This window comes from Delphinapterus leucas, chromosome 3 (genome assembly GCF_059928025.1).
Source record: "Delphinapterus leucas isolate spDelLeu-1000000601 "Yukka" chromosome 3, BTC_Dleu_Yukka2, whole genome shotgun sequence".
In the NCBI taxonomy this organism is placed as follows: Eukaryota; Metazoa; Chordata; class Mammalia; order Artiodactyla; family Monodontidae; genus Delphinapterus; species Delphinapterus leucas.
In genome coordinates, this window is record NC_143131.1 from 157354051 (window position 1) to 157381015 (window position 26965).

Consider the following 26965-nt stretch of genomic DNA (forward strand, 5'->3'; position numbering starts at 1 on the left):
ATTAACCTCTGCAATTACCCCTGGGATCCAGCATTGTTTCTGTGTTCTTATTTTGGTACAGAGGGGAAGTTTCTGGTGCTTACACTTAGTTCCCTACCATGGCAGCTTTCACTCCATGGGTCAGGGAACCAACATCAACATTCTTCCAGTTGCCAGCTGTGTCTTTTCCAATTATACATTCAAGAATTGAAGAAGGGGCTTCCCTGGTGGCGCAGTGGTTAAGAATCCGCCTGCCAATGCAGGGGAAAGGGGTTCGAGCCCTGGCCTGGGAAGATCCCACATGCCACAGAGCAACTACGCCCGTGCGTCACAACTACTGAGCCTGTGCTCTAGAGCCCACAAGCCACAACTACTGAGCCTGCGCTCTAGAGCCCATGACCCACAACTACTGAGCCCATGTGCCACAACTACTGAGCCCACATGCTTAGAGTCCGTGCTCTAAGCCAAAAATAAATACATAAATAAATTTATGAAGAAAAAAAAGAATTGAAGAAATATCAATTGATTTTTTAAAATTAATTTATTGATTTTATTTTTTGGCTGCGTTCGGTGTTCATTGCTGCGCACGGGCTTTCTCTAGTTGTGGCGAGCGAGGGCTACTCTTTGTTGCGGTACGTGGGCTTCTCATTGCGGTGGCTTCTCTTGTTGTGGAGCATGGGCTCTAGGCTCTTCCTTACACCATGCATAAAAATGAACTCAGAATGGATCATGGGCCTAGATGAAAAAGGTAACACTATAAAATTCTTAGAATGAAGTTAGGTTAGGCGAAGCCTCTTTAGATATGACACCAAAAGCACAAAAGAAAAAACAAATAAATTGAACTTCATAAAAATTTAAAACTTTGAGTACATCTAGTACTGAGATCTTGGTTTCAAATACCATTCTCCAGTAAAAGGAACCAGGGCTCCTTGGAGAAATGGCTGATTCTAGTACTACCAGGTAGGAATTACACAAGATGAGACTGAAACATCTTATAGTGCCAGAAAGTAAAGAAGTGATACACACACACACACACACACACACACACACACACACACACACAGAGTGATGGGAATAATGTCAAAGGAACCCAGGACCAACTCAAAGCAGAGCTGGAACAATCTGAGCAACAAAATAAATAAAGTTGTATTGGTGTATAAAAATAAATATTGAAGTGTCTATACTGATATAAATAAATGATTGAATAAATAAATAAATGAGAAGAAGAGACAAGTCACCCATGCAGAAGCATTCTAAATAATTTATGTAGCTATTCTGCCCTCAAGGAGTTGGCATAACTCCACAGTCCTTAAATGTTGGCTGCACATAGTGATTTTTTTCCAAAGAGGACAGTATGGAAAGGGGGTGGGGGAGAGAGCAACTTTACCTGACAAACACTACCTCAGCCCAGTGGTCAAGTTCAACATCAACAGTGATAAATCATGTTGAGCGTATGTACCCTTAATGCGATGTAACGAAAATGGCACTTTGCCTCTGTGGTCTTGCTCCAGAAAAACACTTAACTCCAGTCTAATTAAGAGAAATACATCAGATAAACCCAAACTAAGGGACATTTTAAAAAATACCTGACCAGTATTCCTCAAAATTGTCAAGGTCATCAAGAACAAGGGAAGTCTGAGAAATCGTCAGAGCCCAGAGGAGCCTAAGGAGACACAATCACTAAATGTAACGTGGTGCCCTGGATGGGATCCTGGCACGGAAGCAGGACACTAGGTAAAAACTAAAGAAATCTGAATAAAGCATCAATATTGGTTAATTAATTGTAACAAATGTACCATACCAATGTAAGATGTTAATAACACAGGAAACTGGGTGTAGCGTATATGGGAATTCTTTGTACTATCTTTGCAAATTTTCTGTAAAACTGTTCTGAAATTAAAATTTTATTTTTAAAAAATGTAACACTTTTGTTCTTCAAAGGACATCATAAATAAAGTGAAAGGAAACTGAGAAGATTCAGTATTTTTTCTTGGAGAGAGAGGCCCAGAGAAGCAGGCAGGGCCAACGATGTTGAGTATTTTTCATGTACTTATTGGCCATCTGTATGTCTTCTTTTGTTAAGCATATGTTCAAATCTTTTGCACTTGTATTATTGGATCAACTGTCTTATTACTGCCTTTTGTGTGGAATTTTATTGGCTTAAAACAACACAAATTTATTATCTTATAGTTCTGTAGATCAGAAATCTCACTAGGCTAAAATCAAGGAGACAGCAGGGCTGGGTTCCCTCTAGACACTCTAGAGGGTCATTCATTTCCTTGCCTTTTCCATCTTCTAAAGCCACCTGCGTTCCTTGGCTTGTAACCCATTCCTCCATCTTCAAAGCCAAAAATGTAACGTCTTCAAATCTCTTTTCCTCTGACTCTCACCCTCCTGCCTCCCTTTTCTAAGGTCACTGTGATTACATTGGGCCCAATCAGGTAACCTGGGACAGTTTTCCCATCCCAAGATCCTTAATCACAACTGCAAAGTTCCTTTGCCATCTAAAGTAACACAGTCACAGCTTTTGGGGGATTAGGATGTGGACATCTTTGGGGAAGCCATTATTTAGCCTACAACACCCACAATCTATTTATTAAGTATAAAAACTAGCAATAGAACAATGCATGTAGATTCACCCCACTTATATAAAAAAACCACTATTGAGTGTTAAGAGCTTTTCTTTTTTTTTTTTTTTTTTTTGCGGTATGCGGGCCTCTCACTGTTGTGGCCTCTCCCGCTGCAGAGCACAGGCTCCGGATGCACAGGCTCAGCGGCCATGGCTCACGGGCCCAGCCGCTCCACGGCACGTGGGATCTTCCCGGACCGGGGCACGAACCCGTGTCCCCTGCATTGGCAGGAGGACTCTCAACCACTGCGCCACCAGGGAAGCCCCTTAAGAGCTTTTTATATGCTCTAGATCAAGTTCTTTGACACGTATCTGTGAAAACCATCTCCCAATCTGTGGCTGGTCTTTACATGTTGTTGCTAAGACACACAACAGCAGAGACGGATCTCAAAAACATTATTCTGAGTGAAAATGGCCTTACACAAAAAATTATACTGTATGATTCCATTGAGAAGAAGTTCTAAAGGAGGCAAGACTAGACTATGGTGGAAAAAAAATCCAAACAGTAGGAAAGGCCCTGATATCTGTGCAGTTCAGACCCAGGGGAGCCTCTGCTCAGGGCAGCTACTCTGTGATCTTGGCTTCTGCCCTCCCAGCAGTTGTTGAATATAAATACTCAGCAGTCCAGGCAAGACCTTTACCCAGGTCTCAGCTTATGGACCATGGTAATAAGAATGATGGTCCCCAGAGATATCCACATCCTAATCCCTGGCATCACACACGTGAATATGTTAATGTTACATCGCAAAAGGGGAATTAGGATGGCTAATCACCTGACCTTAAAATAGGGTGATTATCCTGGATTATCCATGTTGGCCCAATGTAATGACATGGGCTCTCAAAAGCAGCAGCAGAAGTCGGAGTGATGTGATGATGGAAGAGATTCAAAGTGTAAGAGGGACTTGTCCACTATTGCGGGCTTTGAAGATGGGGAAAGCAGGTCACGACCCAAGGAATGCGGGTGGCCTCTGGAAGCGGGAGATGGCCCTAAGCTGACAGCCAGCAAGGAAGAAGGGACTCAGCCCTATGTCCGCAAGGAAGTGAATCCTGGCACAACCCGGATAAGCAAGCACACCATTCTCCCCTAGAGCCTCCAGAAAGGATTGTGGCCCTGGTGACACCTTGATTTCAGTTGGTTGGGCTTCTGACCAACACAACTGCAAGAACTAAACTTGTGTTGTTTAAGCCATCACGTTTGCAGGCATTTGTTACAGCAGCAACAGAAAACAAGTACATGAAAAAAAGAAAAGAAAACTAGTACATGGACCAAGCTATGTCCTCACAAATCTATTAATTCTGTTTCTCCAGATATATCATAGACTATTTCTAAGCTCATCTTATGATATACACACACCTTAATAAACCCTAAAGCCAAATATATATTCTGTGTGCATTTTTCTTAACCTAACACATTTCTCTTCTCAAATGTTCTGTCCCCAGGACATGATGCTGCCCCTAAGATCTACCCCCACCCCAAGCCCCAAACCTGAGTCCTGTGTCATTTTGCTCTCATCTGGGCCAGGTGCTCCTTAGGCCTCTGCCTCTCTGTGGGCCTGTGTCCTCCCACCACTATTATCCTGGGTTGGAAGAAACAACTAGAGGAGTTTAAAAAGTGGTTCCCTGAGGCTGGAGCATGGGGACCATAGGACTGATGTTTTTCATGCCAGAGAGAACAGCCTCTCTTAAGACTTTCTCCTGAACAAAGCACAAAGGCAAGGCTTACAAAAGCCAAAAGATCAAAAACCAAAATCCACACACAAAATTGAATGGTCCATTAGTAAAGCCCGTGGGTGGTCCATTCAGAACTGGTTGGGTGCAGCAGTGCACAGCTTGGGCTGGTTACTGATCTGTGAACTTGTGGTTTTCCAAAGGACTGTGTTGGTTGATCCAGTCTATTACACTTTGTTTTTTCTGAAAGCTGGGCTGTCTGTTCTCTGGTGATGTTGACAAAACCAGCCCAGAGCAGGAAACCAAGCAAAGATGGAGTCCAACACTTACTGTGGTCAGGGCCTTCCTCAGTTTCCCCTTTTGGTCATATTCTGCATTTGGCAGGGATGGGAACAAGTATTAGGTATCAGGGTTTAGGCTGGACTAGATGGGCTTCTAGGCCAGGTCCTCCCCACCCTTGAAAGTGGTGGCTGCAGTCAGGGCTTGTGTGCAAGTGGGTTATTTTGAGAAACAATCCAACGAAACAGAAATGGAGGCCAAGGAAATGAGACTGAGAGGCAGGGAAGTCAATAAATACAAGGGGGTGTCATGGACTTGGTCACCTCTGTAGGCCACTGAGGTTCAAAATAGACAAGAGGATGGAGGAGGTGCCCTAGGGCATCCGGTACGAAGAGTTGCTTGGTTTCCGTCTGTCCTAGGACCGTGTGCCTGTCAAGGTAGAGGCTCGGACTGAACAGAATTTGCTCAATGAGATACTATGATCCAAAAGCACATGCAAGTACCTCGGACAATTACAGCTCCATCACCAACAACACTGCTCCTTGGAAAAGCCAACCCGTTCATCCTGAGACCATGTCAGGGAACCAATAATTCCACCAGTGAGGTAAGAACCTTCACCATGTTTTTCAATGTGTATAATTACCTTGCTGTGCAGTACTATTTGGCATGTTTTCCCTACAGAGGTGGAACAAAAGTTGTTCTTTAATACTTAGAGCCTCTTTAGGCAGTTGACAAAACTTGACCTTGGCGCTGAGGCTGGGGCTTGGTAAAGCCCCCACGGTCATAGTTTTCACAACTTCCGTCAAGCAAGAAGTATTATCTAAGATCCTAATCAGTTCCTCGTCTTTCTTGAGATCCCAAGTTCACCAACGTGCCTGACTTGCCAGCAAGTGACCTCCTTACTGCCCATAGGCTGGGAATTCATGGACCATCCAACCAACAGCAGGCCTGCTTCCTGAAACACTTTACAGGTATCTTTTCCACGTGTGCTCCCAGGGAGGGCAGCCAGCCCTGAGTGAGTGGGACACGGCTTGGGCGCGGCATGGTCACAAGTCCGGTCTATCCAGCAATACCCTGCAGGAAGGAGGGCCGACTGACTGGGCCTATGCCAGTGGTTACAGCACCATGCGAAGTCAGGTCACCTGTTTGAAGGTTCCTCAAAAAGTTAAACACAGAATTACTATATGACCCAGCAATTCCATCCTTAGGTTTATCCCCCAAAGATGTGAAAGTATGGACTCAGACACTTGTCCACCCACATTCACAGCAGCCTTATTCACCATAGCCAAAAGGTGGAAGCAACCCAAGTGTCTAACAGCAGATGAACAGATAAACAAAATGTGGTCTATCCATATAATGGAATATTATTTGGTCATCATATTCTGACACTTGTTAACCCTGATGACACTGAAGCCCTAATCCTAACCTTGAAAACATGTGAAATGAAATAAGCCAGACCCGAAAGGATAAATATTACATGATTCCACTAAATGTGGAATCTAGAATAGGCAAATTAAGAGAAAGTAAGTAGAATAGAGGTTCACAGGGGCTGGGGCAGCGGGGAGAGAGGAGTTACTGTTTAATGGGTACAGAGTTTCAGTTTGGGATGAAGAAAAAATTCTAGAGACAGATGGTGCGATGGTTGCACAAAACTGTGAATGCAAAACTTAATGCCACTGAGCTGTATGCTGAAAAATGGTTAAAATGGTCAATTTAATGTTTATATACATTTTATTAAACATTTTTTTTAAAGTAAAGTGACTTAGCGCAGGCAGCTTGTTTAACATTTGACCACAAACCTGGGTGGTTTTGTAGATAAAGGCAAGTCAATATGTCCTATTTTCAAAGAATCAATATCTTATTAAGATCTCCCCTAATTATTAGCCTGTAATCTACATGATCTCCCAATGGATATTTTTCCTTAGTACTGATTGTTTTCATTCAGTTGGAACAATATAATCACTCAAAGACTGCTTCATTCTAGTTTGTATAAGGACAGCCTGGTAAACTAAAGACTAGAGACAGACAAGAAGAAAGTCAAGCTCTTCTTCATACGCCTCTTAGAAAAAAGAACATTAAAAAAATACCACCTATGGTTATGCATGAATAAAAAGTTATCAGAGGACTTCCCTGGTGGCGCAGTGGTTGAGGGTCCACCTGCCGATGCAGGGGGCACGGCTTCGTGCCCCCGGTCCGGGAAGATCCCACATGCCGCGGAGCGGCTGGGCCCGTGAGCCGTGGCCGCTGGGCCTGCGCGTCCAGAGCCAGCCTGTGCTCCGCAATGGGAGAGGCCACAGCAGTGAGAGGCCCGCATACCGCAAAAAAAAAAAAAAAGTTATCAGAAATACCAACAGTACTCTAAAACAAATAACCTCATTTGTTTTTTCTCATTGTTCATCACACAAACCACAAAAAGGAAAAATATAGAGTATCTGAGCAATAGAATAAGGTTGATCTAACGCAAACAGATCAAGCTCCACCTCTGAAGACCAACTGTACAATCACAATGCAAGAGCTTATCTACATTTTACATCACAAAGAAAAGCTCAACTGATTGCCAGAAGAGTAATACAGACCAGATCCCAACAGAAGGCACATGTGTCTAATTCTCCCCTCTCCAAAAACCCCATTAATTAGAAAACACACACACACACACACACACACACACACACACCCCATAATGTTGAGAGAAATTTCGGGAAGTTGAGTACAGACTAACAGAAAAACTAAAGCAGAAAAAAACAAAACCCCAAAACCCACAGGATAAGACTGTTCAGAAGTAGATAGCACTCAAGGAAAGAGAACTAAAATAAGACACTGGTTTCCATCTGTGTGGTCTGGGGAGGTGGGCGTGTAATTTGCTCTACAAATAGTGAGCAGATCCAGGGGCAGACCAGAGTAAGTTGGGCCGCAAACGTTCGGGGGAGTAGAGGGGAGAGCACTGAAAAACTTCAGGGAAATGGGAAAGGCATGGGAAACAGAAGCAGAAATGCCAGCAGGGTTCTGCCCCTGCACACCTGGAAGGGCTTGCGGGAGAGCCAGGTGAGCCGTCTCCCCACACCGCCCTGCACACAGGATGAGGGGTATCACAGCTGAGTAAAATGCGCGAGCCCTTAGGTGAGACTCAGAGCATACAAGAGATAACTGCAGAATCGTAAACATTTTTCATGAAAATGTGGCGATTTCTTTTCTACTTTCAAATACGGCTTGATCCCACTGTATAGCACGAGAGAACTATATTTAATATCCTATGATAAACCATAATGGAAAAGAATATTTTAAAAAAGAATGCATATAGGGATTGACATGTATACACTGATGTGTATAAAATGGATGACTAATAAGAAAATAAATAAACATTAAAAGAAGAATGCATATATATGTATAACTGAATCACTTAGCTGTACAGCAGAAATTAACACAACATTGTAAATCAACTATACTTCAATAAAAATAAATAAATAAAAAACAAATAGGGCTTGAACCTTTCTGAGTTAAGAATTAGCTCCCAGACACATTTTTGGGTAAATGTACATCACTTCGTAGTTAACTGGGACTCTTCAGAATCATCCTTTAGGGAAAGCAGTCTTTTCATTAAATAATTGAAGTCTCTCACGCATCCGTTAGAAACTGAGTCAGGCTGCTGGTGACAGAGGCCAATCTGTGGTTTAATCACATAGGGCTTTTAATTTTTTAAATTGAAGTATGGTTGACTTACAAAATTATATTAGTTTCAGGTGTACAACAGTGATTCGATAATTTTATAGATTGCACACCATACAAAGTTATTATAACATAGTGATTATATCCCCTGTGCTGTACATTACATCCTTGTTTCTTATTTATTTTATACATAGTAATTTGTATCTCGTAATCCCCGTCACCAATTTTGCCCCTCCCCTCCCCCCTCCCCTGCGGTAACCACTAGTTTGTTCTCCGTATCTGTGAATCTGTTTCTTTTTTTGTTTTTCTTTTTGTTTTTTTGAGCCGCCTCGTGGCATGCGGGATCTTAGATCCCTGACCAGGGACTGGAACCCGCATCCCCCTGCAGTGGAAGTGCAAAGTCTTCACCACCGGACCGCCAGGGAAGTCCCAGTCTGTTTCTGTTTTGTTATATATTGTTTTTCTCTCAGGTAGAGGAAGTGTTCAGCATCAGGTGTGCGGAGCTGATCGGCTGCAGCCAGCAGCTCCTTCTGCCTTTCTGCTAGGCCATCCCTAGCATGGGATGCCATTCTGAAGTTCACCTCATGGTCTTAGATGGCCACTGCACTTCCAAACATTAGGTGGGCATCCCAAGAAGGAGCAGGGGCAGGGGCAGAAGGTTGATCTTCCAGCTGAGCCAGCCCCTTCAAAGAACATTCTAGAAGCACCACCTGATGACTCCCACTAACTTCTAACCACCATCAGGAAGAGAGATGGAAAAGGTCACCCCAGATTAAATCTAGGTTTTGACAGGAGGGAAGAAGGAGACAGTACGTATCCAGGAGACAGCTAGCAGTCTCCCAACTGCAATGTATGAAGCCCTTCTTTCTTTTACTTTTTAGATAGAAAATCTTCTATTGTTTGAGGGTGATATGACTAGAAAGTAAAAAAGATACTGGATTTCAATTAATTCAAAACAAAAATCGCCTATTTTTAAAAGAGAGATCAGAAAATATAAAGGATTTAATAAATAAACTAGATTGAGTTCAACATACAATAAAATAATTAGAATAAAAGTCATGAGAGGGCTTCCCTGGTGGCGCAGTGGTTGGGAATCCGCCTGCCAATGCAGGGGACACGGGTTCAAGCCCTGGTCCAGGAAGATCCCACATGCCGCAGAGCAGCTAAGCCCGTGCACCACAACTGCTGAGCCTGCGCTCTAGAGTCCGTGAGCTACAGCTACCGAAGCCCGCGTGCCACAGCTACTGAGGCCCGCGCACCTAGAGCCTGTGCTCTGCAATGGGAGAGGCCACTGCAATGAGAAGCCTGGGCACCGCAACAAAGAGTGGCCCTCGCTCGCCACGACTAGAGAAAGTCCGCACGCAGCGGCAGAGACCCAACGCAGCCAAAAAAAGAAAAAAAAAAGTCATGAGAAATAGAAATTTTTAAACAGAAAACTACCAACTTTTCTGAGGGACACAAAACTAATCTGCACAACCGGAGAGTCTATGTTACAAAATAGAAAGAATTAGCATGAGAATAATTTTTAATGATGGCAACAGTTACTGGGGGCTCCGTCTGTAGCAGACAGACATTACTCCGTGTAATGGGTTCATGCATGCGTTACTCTCAGCAGTCCTGAGGCAGACAGTGACATGACCCCCTATTTAAGATTACGCTGAGGCACACAGGATTTGGACTTGCTCCTTTCCTACATCTGGAAAAGGATAACGGAAGGATTCAAGCACAGCCAGATGTCTAGAACCACTGCATTTGTCACTATTTCAATCTAAAATTTCATGTAATTTCCCCCAGCTTTGCAGAGGTACAATTGACATAATGTTGTATAGGTCAAAGTACTTTCTTTATGGTGTGTTTGGGAAGGAGGGGCCTGGAGCTGTTGGGTGCATGTAACAGCCTGAGGTAGATGCTTGATTAGAGTTCTGTCTATGGTTATTCTAGAGTTGGGAGTAGAAAGAGAACCCAAGGTCACACCAGGAGTCAGAGTTTAGATTCTAGCAAAACTAGGAAGCTGTGCCTGGGAAGAGAGAGAATGAGGCCCTGGAGAGGTGGCTCCAACTCAGGAGGGCAAAGAACCAAGACCTGGGCATCGGGCAGCCACCCTGGGCCGGAGAGGGAACGACTGGGAAAGGAGGCGAAGATGACGTGAAGGAGCTTTAGGAAGAACTGAGGATTTGTACATGGGAAATATTCCAAGTTAAAAATGAGGCAAGTGTCAACTCAAGAAAAAATTCAAAGCTGCACAATCGGGGTGCTGTATCTGGGGCGCTCTACCTGGCTTGAGAGTAGAATACATTTGCATCTTGATAATTATCATGTATTTAGCTAAAAATAGGGACATAATCACACTTGGAGGTTGGAGAGAAGGCGGATGTAAAAGAGCTAAACCTCAAGCATCATACAAGGAAGTGAATATATAATGCTGAACACTTACAAATTAAGACAAAACAGGCATATCATTTAGAAATACAAAAGTAACTGCCAGGAGAAAGAGCTAAAAGAGTTGAAAATCACTGTCCCTGGAGAGAACTGAGGATCACGGGAGAGTGATCATTTTTGTTGCTGCTGCTATGGCCTTTGGTATCTTTGATTTTTATTTTATTATTTATTTATTTTTGGCTGCGCACGGGCTTTCTCTAGTTGCGGCCAGCAGGGGCTACTCTTCATTGCGGTGCGCGGTATATTTGATTTTGTTTTTTGTTGTTTTGTTTTTGTGGTACGCGGGCCTCTCACTGTTGTGGCCTCTCCCGTTGCGGAGCACAGGCTCTGGAGGCGCAGGCTCAGCGGCCATGGCTCACGGGCGCAGCCGCTCCACGTCATGTGGGATCTTCCCGGACCGGGGCATGAACCCGTGTCCCCTGCATCGGCAGGCGGACTCTCAACCACTGTGCCACCAGGGAAGCCCGGTATATCTGATTTTTAAATAACTGCATGTATTATTTCTGTTTTTAAACACAGAACAGAATTGATACTACGTATAAATTATTTCAATTAACCCACATGATTGTTTTTAGCACAGTCTTTTCTTTCCTTGGTGAAAACTTCAGTTCCTGATAAGTTTCTGCTTTGAGAGGGTCTCATCCTTTTTCAGAGTCATAAACATTTCTGGGGCATGACTTTCTCGCATCAGGGGGATGATACCCTCTTACCTAAATGGCGAGCTGGCTTATTTAAGGGAACTTGTACTGCTGTGCACACTCTGGGTGATATTAAATTTGTTTCCAAATCATGTGCAGGGATGAACAGAAACATAAGCAATTCAAGTAATGATGTTAAGAATTAGACTGCATCCTAAAAACGTTTATTTTTGCATTCCAGGTTGAAATTCCTATAAGTAGATTTTAGAGAGAGTCTCCTTATCAAAATCCTGAATCAGATCGCTCAAGGCTGCAGAGCTGGCTTAAAGTGTAGCTCCAACCCACAACTCTGGGGCTTCCAAAACCAGCCCAGGAAAAATTGGGGGCTCTCCCTCGAATGAAGTTCCCTTCAAGGGAGGCTGTGCTCTCGGAAACTGAGAGAACTCTGACATTGGGTCTCTGAGATAGAAAATATGAGATTAAAATTCCAACTGGATTCCGTCCTCAGTTTGCAAATTTTCTTACTAAGTGATTCCATATTTGACTCTGGAGTGTTAGCAGGAATGAGCCACCAGGGGGCGCTTTCTGGGGCTTATCCCAACCCTGTTCCTCGCACCCACCCTTAAGTGGAGATTGGCTAAGGAGATGGATGGGCTCTAGAGTTTCAATATTGTGCTTGTCTGCTTTCTGGGGGAGAGTAGGGAATACCATTACCAAATGGATTTTGTGTCCAAGATGATGAATATTGAAATTTCCCCAGTTTCATTCTAGACCAGATAAAGCATTACTTTTATTGGATTGTTTTACTATTATCATAGGTTTTCAGAATGTTTTGTAGTGGGTTTGTGTAAGCCACCAGAGAATGCTAACTCGGACAGCATGACTCAACCTGTGGTGTGCACAGGCCTCCCCTCACGTGCTTATTAAAAATGCAGATTCCCAGGCACCACCCCCAACAGTTTGGGTCAGTAGGCCTGGTGCCTCTGGGACCCCACTCTGAGAGCCATAGTCTACCTTATGCTGATCGCTTGGATTTTTGTACCCAACCTTCCCAAGACTGGAAAGGGGAACACTCACGGTCCTCAAAGACCTGGGCTTCGGCACCCAATGCTCTGAAGAACTTCTCTGGTTACTAGTTGCACAGCATGCTTGTGGTATGTTAAAGTAGGTGGGATAGGTCAGCAGCCACTTATCCTGATAATGCATCCCTGTGGCCCTGTATGTGCAGGGACTGCCCTTTCCTGCCAGAAGTGGGAGGAGGCCAGAGTGGTGGTGCCATGTCTCCAAGGGTCAGTACAACATTAGTCCAAACATCACCAATCTGAACGGCAGAGTCAACGTAAGGCACTGGCAAAAGGCTCACATCTGCTGTGGGAAATGTCTGTTTTCCAACGATCAGATGACCGAGAGCACAAGACCACAGGATGATTAAGGCCAAGGCCACTTCAACACTTTTTCCCCTCGAATGGAGCTTAGAAGGAGAGAATCAGGAGATGGTGAAGAGGGGTGAGGGGGTGTGTATGCTCCAATTATCTACTACTGCATAAAAGCCCACCTAAAGCTTGGTGGTGTAAAACAGCAATCTCCCCCCCGCCTTTTTTTTTTTAACAATTTGTTTATTCATTCACCTATTGATGGGCATTTGGAATGTTTCTTTTTTTTGGCTGTGTCGCATGGCACATGGGATTTTAGTTTCCTGACCAGTGATCAGACCTGTGCCCCATGCAGTGAAAGCGCAGAGCCCTAACCACTGGACCACCAGGGAATTCCCAGCAATCCTTTTTTATGCTCGTGGATTCTGTGGGTCAGGATATGAAAAGAGCACAGATTGCTCCTCATCTGCTCCACAACGTCTGGGGTTTCTGCTGGGATGACCTGAACAGCTGATGTGGGAGCCCAGATGGCTTCTTCCCTCACACATCTGGGTTCCGATGGCTAAGGAAGGGGACCAGCTGGGACTGTCACCTGGAGGCCTGCCCAGGGCGCCCCGGTCTGGGGCTTCAGGAGGTAGGCCTGCTTCCAAGGTGCCTCCAAGGGCCAGCGTCCCAGATAACCAGGTGAAGCTGCCTGGCCTTTATGGCCCGGCATTGGAAGTCACAGAGTGTCACCTCTGCCATACTCCACAAATGGAAGCAATCACAAACCCGCCAGACTCAAGGAGAGGGAAAGAGAACATGGACCCTACCTCTTGAGGGGAGAAACATCAAAGAACTTGGGGCAGTGTTGTAGAACCAACATAGTAGGTCATCAGAAGAGTAAATAATAAACGATAACAGGAGAAAATTTCCCAGAGCTGAAAAAAGACACAAGTTTCAAATCGAAAGAGGATTCCCCAGTGCCAAGTAGGAGAAAAAAAAAAGACTCAAATCTGGACATATCCTGGCAATGTTTCAAATCACCAAAGATAACTACTCCTAAAAACTTCCAGAAAGAAGAACCTACTCAAGAGGAACAAGAATCAGAAGATGACATCAGACTTCTAGTTGGCAACACTAAACACAAGTATAAGATCAAAATAAACCTATTTTCAGGCAGAGGAGAGTTCAGAATGATAACCTCCCCTGAACCATCTCTAAGAGAGTATCTAAAGGGCATGTGCCACAAAACAAAACCCAAAAACACAAAAGGAGGATCCGGGACACAAGAATTGGAGAGCAAAGAGACAAGGAAGGCAATTCAGTGCATATTTTTAAAGTAGCAGTTTAAAACCAAAATCCCAAATAATTTCTGTTGGCTTTCTGTTCCACCCCTCCCAGGATGGCGGTGAGGGCAAGATTATTACCACGGGATCCCTAGAGGACCCCGGTTCAGGTAAAGCTGAGACTGGGAGGGTCTGCCCCAAGCCACCCAGTTTATTATGAATCATCATCTCCCCTGCAAGGCTTCCGGCAAGGCAGTGTAGGGTTTGCCCCTTTCCCTCCTAACCTTCCCTCTCCGTGAGATCCACTCCCTCCCACATTCTCAATGACTGGTGAAATTTCTCCTCAATTTACCAACTTAGCCATTTAATGTATTTCCTCCTTCTACGTATTAGATGCTCCCTCTGATTACACTTGCACGAGTCAGAATTAGGTTCAACCACGAACAAAAGGAAACAACACATGCATGGAAGTTGATTTCTCTCCTTGTGAATGCCCGCTTCAGCAGTGGCAGGTCCAGGGACCCTGGTGTGCCACCCTCCAGGCAGCCTCGCGCCCAGCAGCCTGCTGCCTGTGGGTTATTCATCATCGCCTCTAAGCCACAAGTCCACTTTTCTATACTGTTTTGTGATTCTGGGTCTGGAACTATGTAAATTACGTTTCACAGCCTCCTGAGCCAGCCAGCCTCCTGCTGGGTTCTGCTGTTGGAAAGTACTAGATGCAGATTGGAAGCAGAAGGCAGAAGGGGCTGATTTCCTTTTCTCCAAGGCCGGCAGCAGTAGCCAGCTGGCTCCAGCCTCTTCAGCGGCACAGACCTTGCCCTGTCCATCAGTGTGTGTACTGCACTTCCTCCCCGCCCGGGCTGTGCCTCCTTTGGAGTCCAAGTATCTGCTAGTTCCCACCTTCTCAGAGGCCTGAGCACCAACCATAGGGCATTCCAAGCTCTTGAAGCCTCTTTGAGGATACAAAGATCCTCCACTGACTAGTAGAGAAACCCAAATTAAAACTTTTGCACCCTGTAAAGCAATTATACTCCAATAAAGATGTTAAAAAAACTTTTGCACCCAGCAGACTATCAAAAATTAAGCACTCTGATGACATCAAGTGCTAAGAAGTGGCAGGTAGCTGGCAGCCAAGATGGGTGCAGAATGGATGCAACCCCCTTTGGAGAGCACCCTGACCTGTAGTAAAACTGAAACGCACATGGGTTACAACAGTAGCTCCTGCGTAAAGACTGCTCACAAATGTTTAGAGCAGCGCTCTAAGGGAAAAACCTGGAAACTGCCTAAATGTCCAACAGTGCAGAATGGAGAACTAGAGTCTGCTCAGGCCACATCTTGAGCTACATGAGGTCCAAAGGCTCACAAACAATGCTGAATTTTAAACGCTGAGGAAGGGAATTCCCTGGCGGCCCAGTGGTTAGGAGCCTGCGCTTTCACTGTTGAGGGCGAGGGTTCAGTCTCTGGTTGGGGAACTAAGATCCCACAAACCGTGCTGTGCGGCCAAAAATAAATAAATAAACTTTGAGGAATACATCTGTGTGCCATTTATAATTTTTAAAAATGCAAAATAATACTATGTACTTAGGTATACATACTTCCACGGTAAAATTTCTCAGAAGCACATAAAAAGTCAGAACCAGGGGCAGTCACCTCTGGGGGGAAGGACACAGGTTTAAGGCAGGGGACAAAGAGGTATGCAAGCATGTCGGCAATGTTTTTTACCATACTGCACAGCAGCTCCAGGGATATAAATTTATATGTAACTTTCAAACGATCATATAACTCAATTTTTAAACACACTTGGCAAAAATGTAGGTTACAGCATCATGATCCCATATGTGTGAAAAGACAGATTAAGAACACACATCTAACCAACTAATCTTCTGAGGAAGCACCTCTGGGTGTGAACTTTGAAAGGGATGCAAACAAGCCCCTGAGCCAAGCACAGACCAGCACCATCACTTTAACCTCTGCCTTCAAATCAGTACCTTAACACCTGCTGGTTCTCAAGCCTGGATACTCATGAGAACCCTCGGGCGGGAGTGGGGGTGCTTTTAAAACTGTAAAACTGCCTTTGCCTGGGCCACCAACTTCTTAAACCAGAGCTGGAGAATGAGGCAGGCTCGCTTTCATTCTGCAGGTGACTTTAACACACAGTCAAGGGTGAGAACCATATAGTACCAGATGCCAACTTGCCTATTTCAGAAATTCGGGGGAGATCAAGTATGGCGAGTATGGTCCTGATGACATGGCTGCTGAGGCCACGGAGGGTTCCAAGCTCCAGGTCTCGGCCACGTGTATCAGCGTGGACACAGCGCTCCCCTCCAGGAGGGAGACGCTCGGTGAGGCGGAGCCACCCTCCCTAGAGGATTCTCTGCCTCCACGTGAGCAAATGGCATGGAGTGAAGTGAGTTAATCCACAACAACCGCTTAGAACCACACTTGGCACATAGTAAGCACTCCACATTAGCTACTTTTCAAGTAAGTAAACTGTTTTGAGGAAAGTGCTCAATAAAATATTTTAATGAGGATCATGTTTACTCTTATGGCTTCATGAGCAAGCTCCCAGACCCATGTGAGGGAAAGGAAAGGCAGCTCAGACCTCCTGGTCAAACTTGTGAACAATCTCTCAACACCTAACCTGTGTATGCGCAGGAAACATCGAGAGGGACAGGAGACAGTTAAGAGTAGATCAGAGAAGAGCTCTGGGAGTGAGCCTGAAAGACCGAGGAGAAAATAAGTTCTTACCCTTCACCTCATCTACTTCCACACGATCTATTTCACAACGAAAATCTAACTGATAACGTCAATTACAAAAAGCCTGGCCGCAACGGGGAGCAAGGGTTTGCACTTGCTTTAAGATGGAGGCTCAGTTGCTTCTGTGTCCTGGCACTGTGTCGATGCAGAGCCCGTGTGGTTCTTCAGCCAAGACGCTTAAGAAAACCCAGATCCAAGATGGAGGAGGAGGTTGAGACGTTTGCCTTTCAGGCAGAAATTGCCCAGTTGATGTTACTGAGCATCAATACTTTCTACTCAAATAGAGAGCTCTTTCTGAGGGAGCTTATTTCAAATTCATCAGATGCTCTGGAAAAAATCATGATATGAAAGCTTGACAGGTCCCAGTAAACTAGACTCTGGGAAACAGCTGCACATTAATCTCATTCCAGACAAGTAAGATCAAACCCTCACTATTGTGGGTACCAAAACAGGGATGACCAAGGATGATTTGATCAATACCCTTGGTGCTATCACCAAGTCTGGGACCAAAGCATTCATGGAGGCTTTGCAGGCTGGTGCAAAGCCTCCCTGTGACTGACCAGTTTGGTGTCAAGTTTTATTCTGCCTATTTGGTTGCTGAAAGTGGTCTTTATCACCAAACACATTGAGCAGTATGCCTAGAGCCTTCTGTAGAAGGACCATCTGGTTAGGACTGACACAGGCAAACCTATGGGCTGTAGAAGAAAGATTATTCTGTATCTGAAAGAAGACCAAACCAAGTCCTTGGAGGAAAGAAGAATAAAGGAGATCATGAAGAAACACTCTCAGGGACTTCCCTGGTGGTCCAGTGGTTAAGACTTCACATGTCCACTGTAGGGGGCACAGGTTCGATCCCTGGCCAGGGAACTAAGATCCTACATGCCTACATGCCTCGGGGCACAGCCAAAAAAAAAAGAAACTCTCAATTTATTGGCCATCCCATGACTCTTTTTGTGGAGAAGGAACATGATGAAGAAGTTAGTGATGGCTGAAATGTTGTTTAACTGTGAGTGGGAAGACGCTGGACTGGATGGAGGCCCTGTCCCATGGCGGGCAGGGGGTCAGGGGAGGACTGGACGCAGCAGTCAGCTGCACCGTGGGGAGAGCCTCAGAGGCTGCCACACATGGCACTCTCCACTGTGGGCTTTCTTCACTCCCTGAACCGCCTTTGACCCTTCATGGCACCAGTGGGAACACCACTGCTGACCCCAACCTGCCCTCCTGCACCCACAATCCCTTCCAGATCATCCGGAGCCCCTAGAGCTCCCTTGGGTGGAGGTCGCACCCACCACATGGGAACCACATCTTTACCTCACCAGATCCTTTCACACAGAGGCCCAGGGAACATGGAGATGGCGCAGGCCCCGCGTCCATGACGCCACCAGCTGTGTGACACTGGGCACGTTTTGCTTGACCTGCAAGAGCTGTGATTCCCTACCTGGGAAATGGGGACCACAGCGCCTGCCTCTCGGGGCTGTGCCGCAGGCCTGAGGGGACGAGGCTAGGAGCTGTAAAGCGTGGCCAGCTGGATGTCATTTGAAGAAAAGAAAAGCAAGTCTCTTAGGACAGCCACACAGCTGAGGTTGGTTATTTCACTTTATTTAGCAAACCGTCACACTATGGGCCCCACCAAACTGCTCCTCCAGCCTCCCCCAAGGGTCTGCCTTGGAAAGAAGCTCAGAGGGTGAACAGGAAGGCCCAGGCTCCCCAGCTGGCCTCCTCTTCTGTCACACACACCACACAGCACAGAACAAGATCACTGCTCATGTCCTCAGGTGCCCACCCCAGTGTGGTCTGGGGGCCTCCAGTGTTCAACAGCCACCTGCGGGGGTCTCGACCCAGCACCAGGCACAGACCCCCTGCTCCTGAGAGGCTGGCATAGGGCAAGGGCCTCTGCACCCAGCTGTGGGGATGTCAAACCCTTTTCCCCAGCCCTGAAGCCTGTCCCCACTGGGCAAGAAGCAAAATGTACGAAAATACTTCTTTAATTATTTCTTTGAAGTGGTTAAGAAATAAGGTCATCTTATTTTTCTTTTATAATCCTAGTTAAAAAAAAAAGTTCACATTAGCGCCAGGGCCCTTCCCCAAGCCGAGCGCCCGCTGCTCAGTAGAAACGCTTGTTCCGCTCCTGCCTCTTCTGAAACACCACGGCCCCCACCACGGCACACACGATGATGCCCAGGAGGGCGCAGAGCAGCAGCAGGAATACCCGCCACCCCGTCAGGGGCCCGCTGCGGAAGTTCCCCGTCGGGTCGTCCACGTTGTCTGAGGGAGGAGAGAGGGGGGAATGAGAGGCCGGACGGGCTCCCAGGAGATGGGGGAGCAGGGCGACAGCCCATTTAGGCCCCCACACCCACCCTAGAGGCGTCAGCTATGGCCTGCTCACACCGCACCAGTGAGGGGCAGGGGCATGCACAGAGATTGTCCAACCTCACTGGGACCAAGGTTCCCAGGGATCAAGGCTCCCAGGGATCCAGGCTGAGGTGCTTTCTGCTACAAGGAACTGGTGAACACTGGACTCCTGGGGTCTCCTTGACAGCCTGAGTCTGCCTGAGGCAGGCCCAGGACCTGCTTTCACAAGCCCACTCCCAGCCCAATGCAGTGGTCTGAGGTCCCCGGCCACAGGCTGCCCTCAATCCCATCTGGGTGCGTTCGGTTTCTCCCAGGGCCCCGACCCCCAACCCCCATCCTTCTGCTTTGACCCTTTAAGCCCTGCTTGGCCAGCTGCATGGGGCTGCTGGGGGGGCTAGAGCAGATGATGCGTCCGGAAACCCTCGGCAGCAGAAAGCCTTCAGCCAAAGGTCGCAAAACTGGTCTATGGCAGGATTTGTTTGGCCCCCAAAACATTTAAAAGCAACTTGAATCTTAGAAAAGTGAGATGTCACATAAAATGTTGGGTTCCACTGGTGCTCTATCACCTGCTGGGCCCACATGCACAACTTTGGGGCTCCTGGGATAGATTTCGCCACACACACACACACACAGGGGCCTCACTTCCCGCACGAGAACCCTTGCTCCATGAGGACGAAGTGGTGGCTGACTAGTACCCTGGGAAGAACTCAGGCTTGGGGTTTTGCCAAAACTCAAGTTCACATCTTGCCTTTTTACCTCTTTCTAGCTGAGGAAACCTGAGGATCAGCTCTCCCAGCAGTCACAGGACCTACTTCCACGCCGTTCACTGAAGCCGCGCACTGAGGTATCAGAGTGCCCCACGCACCACCCACACCAACAAACAGCCCCTCTGGCTTCACTGGCCGTTATCCCAGCACTGAGTGCAGGAGGATGCAGACACCAGGTGCCCACACACCTGCTCATGAGCACTATTTGCTGATCCAAGGGCCTGGCTGGACCAGGGAAGGGCAGATGGACCCCGGGCACTTGCCCGAGCCGGCCCAGACCCCACCGGGAGCGGCTGCAAGTGCATACCTTTGGGCGACTTGAGCAAGTTGACGCTGGGCTCGATCTTGGTCCAGTCAATGTTCTCCTCGTCAGGCGTGTGCTCCACCATCAGCTGGAACAGCTTCATGGAGATGATGTCATGATTGTCTGCAGGATGAGAGTTAGCTTCTAAGGGGCCTGAAGACGCTTCAGCGCACGTGGCCCAACGACCACCCCCACCACCACATAAAGTGGCCAGGTTCCCTGGGGAGAACCCAGCAGCCCCCAGCAGGCAGCATTCCAGGGGCTGGAACACCTCCAGAACTCAGCAACAAGAAACCTGGAAGGAGGCAGAGCGGACAGGAAAAAGTAGGAGTTTTACAATCAAAATCATTGGGTCTAATCCTGGCTCTGCTGTCCTCTGTGAGGCTCAGTTTCCTCATTTGTAAATGCAGGTGGTAATCTCCATCTTGCATGGTTATCAAGGCATATAAATGAGAAAGTACAGACAAGGCACAGGCGTACTGCTTGCAGATAGTATGTCTTTGGAAACAGAACCAGATAAGGACCCACACATTGTTCTATGACTAGTTGAGAAGCCTGATCCTCCCAAGGGCAGGCAGCCCCCAGACATTCCTGTCACAGAGACCCAAATACAGAATGCGGACGAACGACTTGGCAGCCAGCTGAAAGCTCGGCCAGACACACAGTCAAGCGACTGTACCTGAGGAGACTTGAGAAAGGCCTGGGTCCAACTAGTATGGGCAGGAGAGAACCTCTAAATGACACTGACAATAACTGATCAACCCATTTTTGAGATGGGGAGGATGAGGCTCCGAACCAAGACAAGGGTCCCGGTCAAGGACCTGACTCCAGCTATCAGCTCAGCTAACTGACTAGAATCTGAGGAAAGGTCCAGAAAAGGGAGAGCCTAAAGAGCAAGGACCCCCGTGGCCGGATTGGGCAGAGCCCAGCCACACCTGACACCAGTATGCACAGCCCCTGGAAGCCCAGGGACAAGCATGGACTCTGGAGTCAGGCATCAGGTAGGTCCCATCTGAGCTCTGCCGTTCCCTGGGTGCATGAACTTGACAAGATCCCTTCAACTCCCAAATGCCCAATGGTCCCAGGTGTATAAAATGGGAAAGAGACCGCTACCTATCTAAGAACACACCACGTGCCTTTATGCACGCGATGCCTGACAGGAGGCTGGCGTGCACAACCCTCCAACTAATGGTCGGACACTACTGTGTGCATGGCTCCCTCCATTGCCCTTCCCGGGGCCTCTCTAAACAGCCTTAGAGAATATCCACCTGCCGCAGATCTGGCTCTGTTCCCAGAACCTTCTCATGACACCTGCTGAAACACTGTCAGATGGAATTCCAAGTAACCCAGAGGAGGGCTGAAGTGAATCCACAGATGGAACAAGACGGGCCATGAGCTGGTAATTACTGAAGCTGGTTAACAGCAACAAGGGGCTTATTAGACCACCTCCCCTCCTATGGGTATTTAGTGGAATTTCCACATTAAAAACTTTAAAACAAACCCCCCCACACCCCGCAAAATAGACACTGGGACAGGGTGGACCCAGATATTTGCATGGTGAAGGGCAGGCTCCTGAATGGTGCTGGCTCACAGGCCCTGGAAACATCTATCCTGACAATAAACAAGCCTCTGACTGGTTCTCCACAATGCTTCCTAGCTCTGGTAGGCAGAAGCCAGCCCCAGGCTTGGTGCCTCCCAAGGGCCTTGAGAAGGGACTAAGGACCAAGGCCAAAGGCCACCATCAAGTGCCACCCAGGCCTGGTGGCCCCAAGAGGCCTGTGTAGGCAGGCAGCATCCCAATGCTTACAGCACGCACCGTGGGCCAAACAAGACAGAGCCCTGACTCTGTGGAGCTTACAATTCAGTGAGGGGGACACAGATAATGAAATAAATTACATGGCAGATTCCAGGATGGTTAAGTGCTATGAAGAAAGATAAAGCTAGGAAAGGTGATGGGAAGTGTGCAGGGGACTGGGATGTGTGTATGCGACTTTAAATGAGGGAATCAGGGACAGGCCCACTGAGGAAGTGACATCTGGGCGAGACCTGGAGAAGCCAAGGGAGAGATGCAAGCACAAAGGCCCAAGGCAGGAGGGCAGGGGTGGGTCTGAAGAGCGGCTAGGGGCAGTGTCACCAGGGAGCAGGGAGGATGAGCCAGAGCGAAGGGGGTGGGAAGGCAGCACACAGGCTTGGCAGTGTGCCACTGGGAGGGAGGTGGGAGGAGCAGCTCTGCTGCTGTGCTGGGAGAAACTGTTGGGGCTGGCGTGGGAGGAGGGACCCTCAGGAAGCTCCTGTGGTTGTCCAAGTGAGGGAGGATGGTGGCCCAGACCTGCCAGCAGTAAAGGAAGGGAGAAAAGTGGTCTGAGGCAGGGAGAAGACAAAGCCAGCAGGACCAGCCAACGGATGAGAGGTGGCGTGTGAGAGAAAATGCAGAGACCAGAATGATACCAAGGTGTTTTGACCTGAGCAACTACAAGGACAGAGGTTCGTTTCTATCTCTGGCTGTGGGTGTGTGAAGGCTGAGAGGCCTGCTTGGCACCAGGCGGAGATGCTGAGCAGGATGCTGGTGACACAGGTCTGGAGATGGAAATCTGGGGGTCCACTGCATCCAGATTCAAAGCACCCCAGCCCCTAGAGGACAGAGAGAGATGGCGGCTGAGGGACTGCTCATGGATATGGGAAGAGGAGGAAGAAAACCAGGCAAGCGTGGAATCAAATGAAGGAAGGTCAGAAGGAAAGGGACTGGCTGTGTCACAAGCTCCCAAAATACCAGGGAAGGTCAGAATGAGACTTCACACCTCGCTCAGCCCACACACTCACCAGACAGGTCGCCGGTGCCGGCTGAGGCTCCAAAGTAGTAGCCAGTGGGCAGGCGCACGCCCGTGATGTCAATGCAGTTCTTCCACTCGTTCTTGTCCTCCAGGTCAGTCATCACCTGCGGCCGACCAGCAGGTCAAGGGCAGCCTGGGGCCGGCCTGCCCACCTTCCCAAGCCCCCCCAGAGCCGCCCCTCCCGCCCGCTCACCGTCAGGCGACCCCGGGAGTAGCGCACGGCCAGGAAAGTGTCGTGATCGCGGTTGCGGAAGTCAGCCGTGCAGCCTGCCAGCTCGGTCCAGCGGCCATCCTTGCTGTGGTCGTAGGACAGGGAGCCATTGTTCACCATCACGGAGATGTACGGAAACACGCGCTGAAACAAGACACGGGTTACTCTGAGGCCAGCCCAGCCCGTGGGAGGCCGCAGGGCACCCACCACCCTGATCCCTGGAGGCTCCTCTCATGCAGGGACCAGGGAGAAGTCCCGTTCTGCTCTGCAGGAGAGCAGGGGCCTACCTCTGTGGTCTCATCATTGGGATACGTGTCCAGGAAGATGGCTAAGCCATGGAAGTTGTCTTTGCTTCCAAACACAGGCCCTGGAATTAGAAGGAGATGCTCCTGTAACGGGAGAAACTGGAGTTGTCCCATGGATACCTGAAGGACAAAGTAATGCCAGCATGGGTGGGTTAATCTGTGGTCATTCTCCCAGGAAAGAGAAGGGATCTTTAAGTGGGGGTGGGGTGGGGGACTGGAGGGTGGTCTCAGGGGTGTGGCAGAGAGGACTCAAGTTTGAAGCCTGAACTGTGAAGGAACAGCACCTGCCTATGTGCTCTGAGGTGTCAGGTGACAAGGGGATACCCAACCTGTGAAAAACAGGTGGCCATTGCAGTAAGAACCATCCCTTAACCCTTCTGTCCAAGGCCAGACAGCAAACATTTTAGGCTTTGTGGGCCACAGATGGTCTCTGTCACACAGTCTTCCTTGTTTTATCCTTTTTAAAATGGTAGAGGGACTTCCCTGGTGGTCCAGTGGGTAAGACTCCGTGCTCTCAATGCAGGGGGCCCAGGTTCGATCCCTGGTTGGGGAACTAGAACCTGCATGCATGCCACAACTAAGAAGTCCACATGCTGCAACTAAAGATCCCCCGTGCTGCAACTAAGGCCCGGCACAGCCTAAATAAATAAATAAAATAAAATAAAATAAAATGGTAGAATGGTAAAACCATTCTTAGCTGGTGTAGAACACCAGGCCACAATGGGGCACAGAGTTGAGCCACAGGGTCATCTTCTAAAAGAACGCTCCCTTCAGTTGCCCCCAGGTCCCAGGTTTCCTCAAAGAGGAGCAGCAGCGCCCTAACAAGGGGTGCAGAGTGGAGGATCCTTGGCCACAGACGCACAGGTCCCACCTGTGCGAGCGCCACCCTACCTGGCACCAGGCGGTCCCGGGTATACCACAAGGCAATGCCATCACCATGGAGATTCTTCTTCCCTGCGCCATGGACTTTGAAGTGAACGTGCATCTCCCAGTCCTTGAGGAAGCAAGGCTAGAGGGAGAGCAGAGAGGGCTGTTCAGAGCTCCCCAGCTTGTCTGCCAGATGGAGGTGACCCGGCACAGACCCTGCACCGAGATGACACTCAGAACAGGGCCAGGCAGCAGGGTCATGAGTGTCACTGACCAACAGACCCCCCAGCATTCTCAGCAGGGAGAAAGGGGCTGCTGGGCCTCCCAGGTCGGGAGTGGGAGGCCACAGAGTATCCCAAGGCTGCTGAGGCAGCTTTTTAACAGAATGAGGGAGTTCCATAAGCACTTACAGTTCAAGATCAAGATATTAAAGATACTAAGAGAGGAAAGATAAGTTTCAAAACAGTATCAGCATTATGTGCTCATTTTTGAAAAAGAAAGAAATTAGCATATGTGTAGAGAAAGAAGGAACTGAAAGAAATATGAACCAACATTAATGAAAGCTAACTCTGGGAGGGGAATGTCTACTTTCTATGTCTGAATCTTCTGCATTGAACATAGTACTTCTGTAATTAGAAAAAACTCAAATGAAAAATAAAAACCCTATGTCCCACTGTGGGTGATCTGGCTTGTGCATCACTGATTTACCAGATTCACTGTTCTGGGCCTGGGCACCAGGAGCCCAGGTGAGGAGACCTGGCCCCTGAGAACAAAGGGTTTGCAGGCACCTGCACTACAGCCTGACACAGTGTGAAGTCAGCCCTCCCAGTTCTTGACAGTTCATTGGCTCTGGGAGACCCTGAAGATTCTGGAGGGGGCAACTGTGAGGTGATAAGAACCAGGTCTCAAGGACATATGGGCACGGAATCTAAGTCCAAGACCTGCTGAGGGGATGGAAGGCCTGGTGAACCAGTCTTGCTTTGGACTGAGACGACAAAAACTGCAACGGAAAAGTAAGAATGAATGAGAAAGGCCTCCCAGGGATTGTAGCTCAGCTATGAGTCCTCACAATCCCTGAAATTAGACTAAACAGACTCACCCAAGCCTCACATTTCAGCAAAAAAAATCTTGCAAACACAGGGGCTTCCCTGGTGGCGCAGTGGTTAAGAATCCGCCTGCCAATGCAGGGGACACGGGTTCAAGCCCTGGTCCGGGAAGATCCCACGTGTCACGGAGCAACTAAGCCTGTGCGCCACAACTACTGAGCCTGTGCTCTAGAGCCCACAAGCCACAACCACTGAGCCCATGAGCCACAACTACTGAAGCCCACGCACCTAGCCCGTGCTCCGCAACAAGAGAAGCCACCGCAATGAGAAGCCTGCGCACTGCAACAAAGAGTAGCCCCCGCTCGCCGTAACTAAAGAAAGCCCGCACACAGCAACAAAGACCCAATGCAGCCAAAAATAAATAAATAAATTCATTTAAAAAAAGAAAAAAGTTATCTTTCATTCTTCAGGGAGAAGAAAAGTGATCCGGATCCAGACGTAAAGTCAGAGATTCACGAAGGAATGAAGAACAATGACTAAAGTAGATGTGAGACTAAAAATCTAAATAAATATTTGACTGCATAAAACAATAATGCTTTGTGTGAGTTAAAACAGAAAGATTAATAACAACGGGGTAAAAAGAGTTAAAGTGCTCTAAAAGCCTTGCATTGTCCTGGAAGGAGTTAGAAGTATGCGTTATCATTAGACTTTGGTAAAACATTATGTGTGCTTTAAACTCCAGAGAAACCATTAAAATATTGGGAAATAAGCACAGAACTTTCAACCTAATAGAAGAGTAAAAGTGTAATAAAAATTAGCCAACCCAAAAGAAGGCAAGACCCGAGAGAAGAATGAACAGAGAACAGTCAGTACAAACAGAAAGTGAATAGTAAGATGGCAGATTAAACCCAAATAAACATATCAGTAATTTTACTAAATGTAGATAGACTAAATGCTGGTAAGGGTACACATGATCTCCCTGTATTATTTTTTCTTCTTCTTTTTTTTAATGAAGTACAGTTCATATACAATATTAGTTTCAGGGGCACCACACAGGGATTGATATTTATATACATTACGAATTGATCACCACAATAAGTCTAGTAACTATCTGTCACCATAGAAAGTTACTGTAATATTATTGACCACATTCCCTATACTGTACATTACATCCCCACGACTTATTTATTTTATAACTGGAAGTCTGTACCTCTTAATCTCTGTATTTTTTCTTACAACTCCATGTGAATCTATAATTATCTCAAAATAAAAAGTTTAATTTTAAAAATAAATAACAGATCAAAGACTTAAGAGCTAAAACTACAAAACTCTTTAGAAAAAACAACGGGGGAAAATCTTCACAACACCAGATTTAGCAATAATTTTCTAGATATTACACCAAAGCACAGACAACAAAAAAATCAAATTGGACTTCATCAAAATTAAAACCTTTTATACGTCAAAGAACATGAAGAGAATGAAAAAACAATCCACAGACTGAGAGAATATATTTCCAAATCTTAATAGATAATGTCCAGAATATATAGAAAACTCCTGAAACTCAACAAAAAACCCAATTCAAAAATGGG

General features: G+C 47.3%; 1 protein-coding gene across 2 annotated transcripts in view; it reads right to left on the reverse strand.

Moving 5' to 3' along the window:
- Positions 1-555: 555 nt before the first annotated feature.
- LOC111169846 (vesicular integral-membrane protein VIP36) overlaps positions 556-26965 on the reverse strand; it is a 37133-nt gene continuing 10723 nt past the window's right edge. The window contains exons 3-8 of one of the 2 annotated variants that reach the window (XM_089909740.1): positions 24355-24472; positions 23446-23525; positions 23141-23302; positions 22937-23051; positions 20120-20239; positions 556-714 (exon numbers count right to left, since the gene is read on the reverse strand). In XM_089909740.1, the coding sequence (XP_089765866.1) occupies positions 707-714; positions 20120-20239; positions 22937-23051; positions 23141-23302; positions 23446-23525; positions 24355-24472 (603 nt within the window). In that variant the 3' untranslated portion in view covers positions 556-706. Of the gene's footprint in view, positions 715-18275; positions 18959-20119; positions 20240-22936; positions 23052-23140; positions 23303-23445; positions 23526-24354; positions 24473-26965 lie in introns of those variants that run through there. The other variant, XM_022564405.2, reaches the window with a different exon arrangement.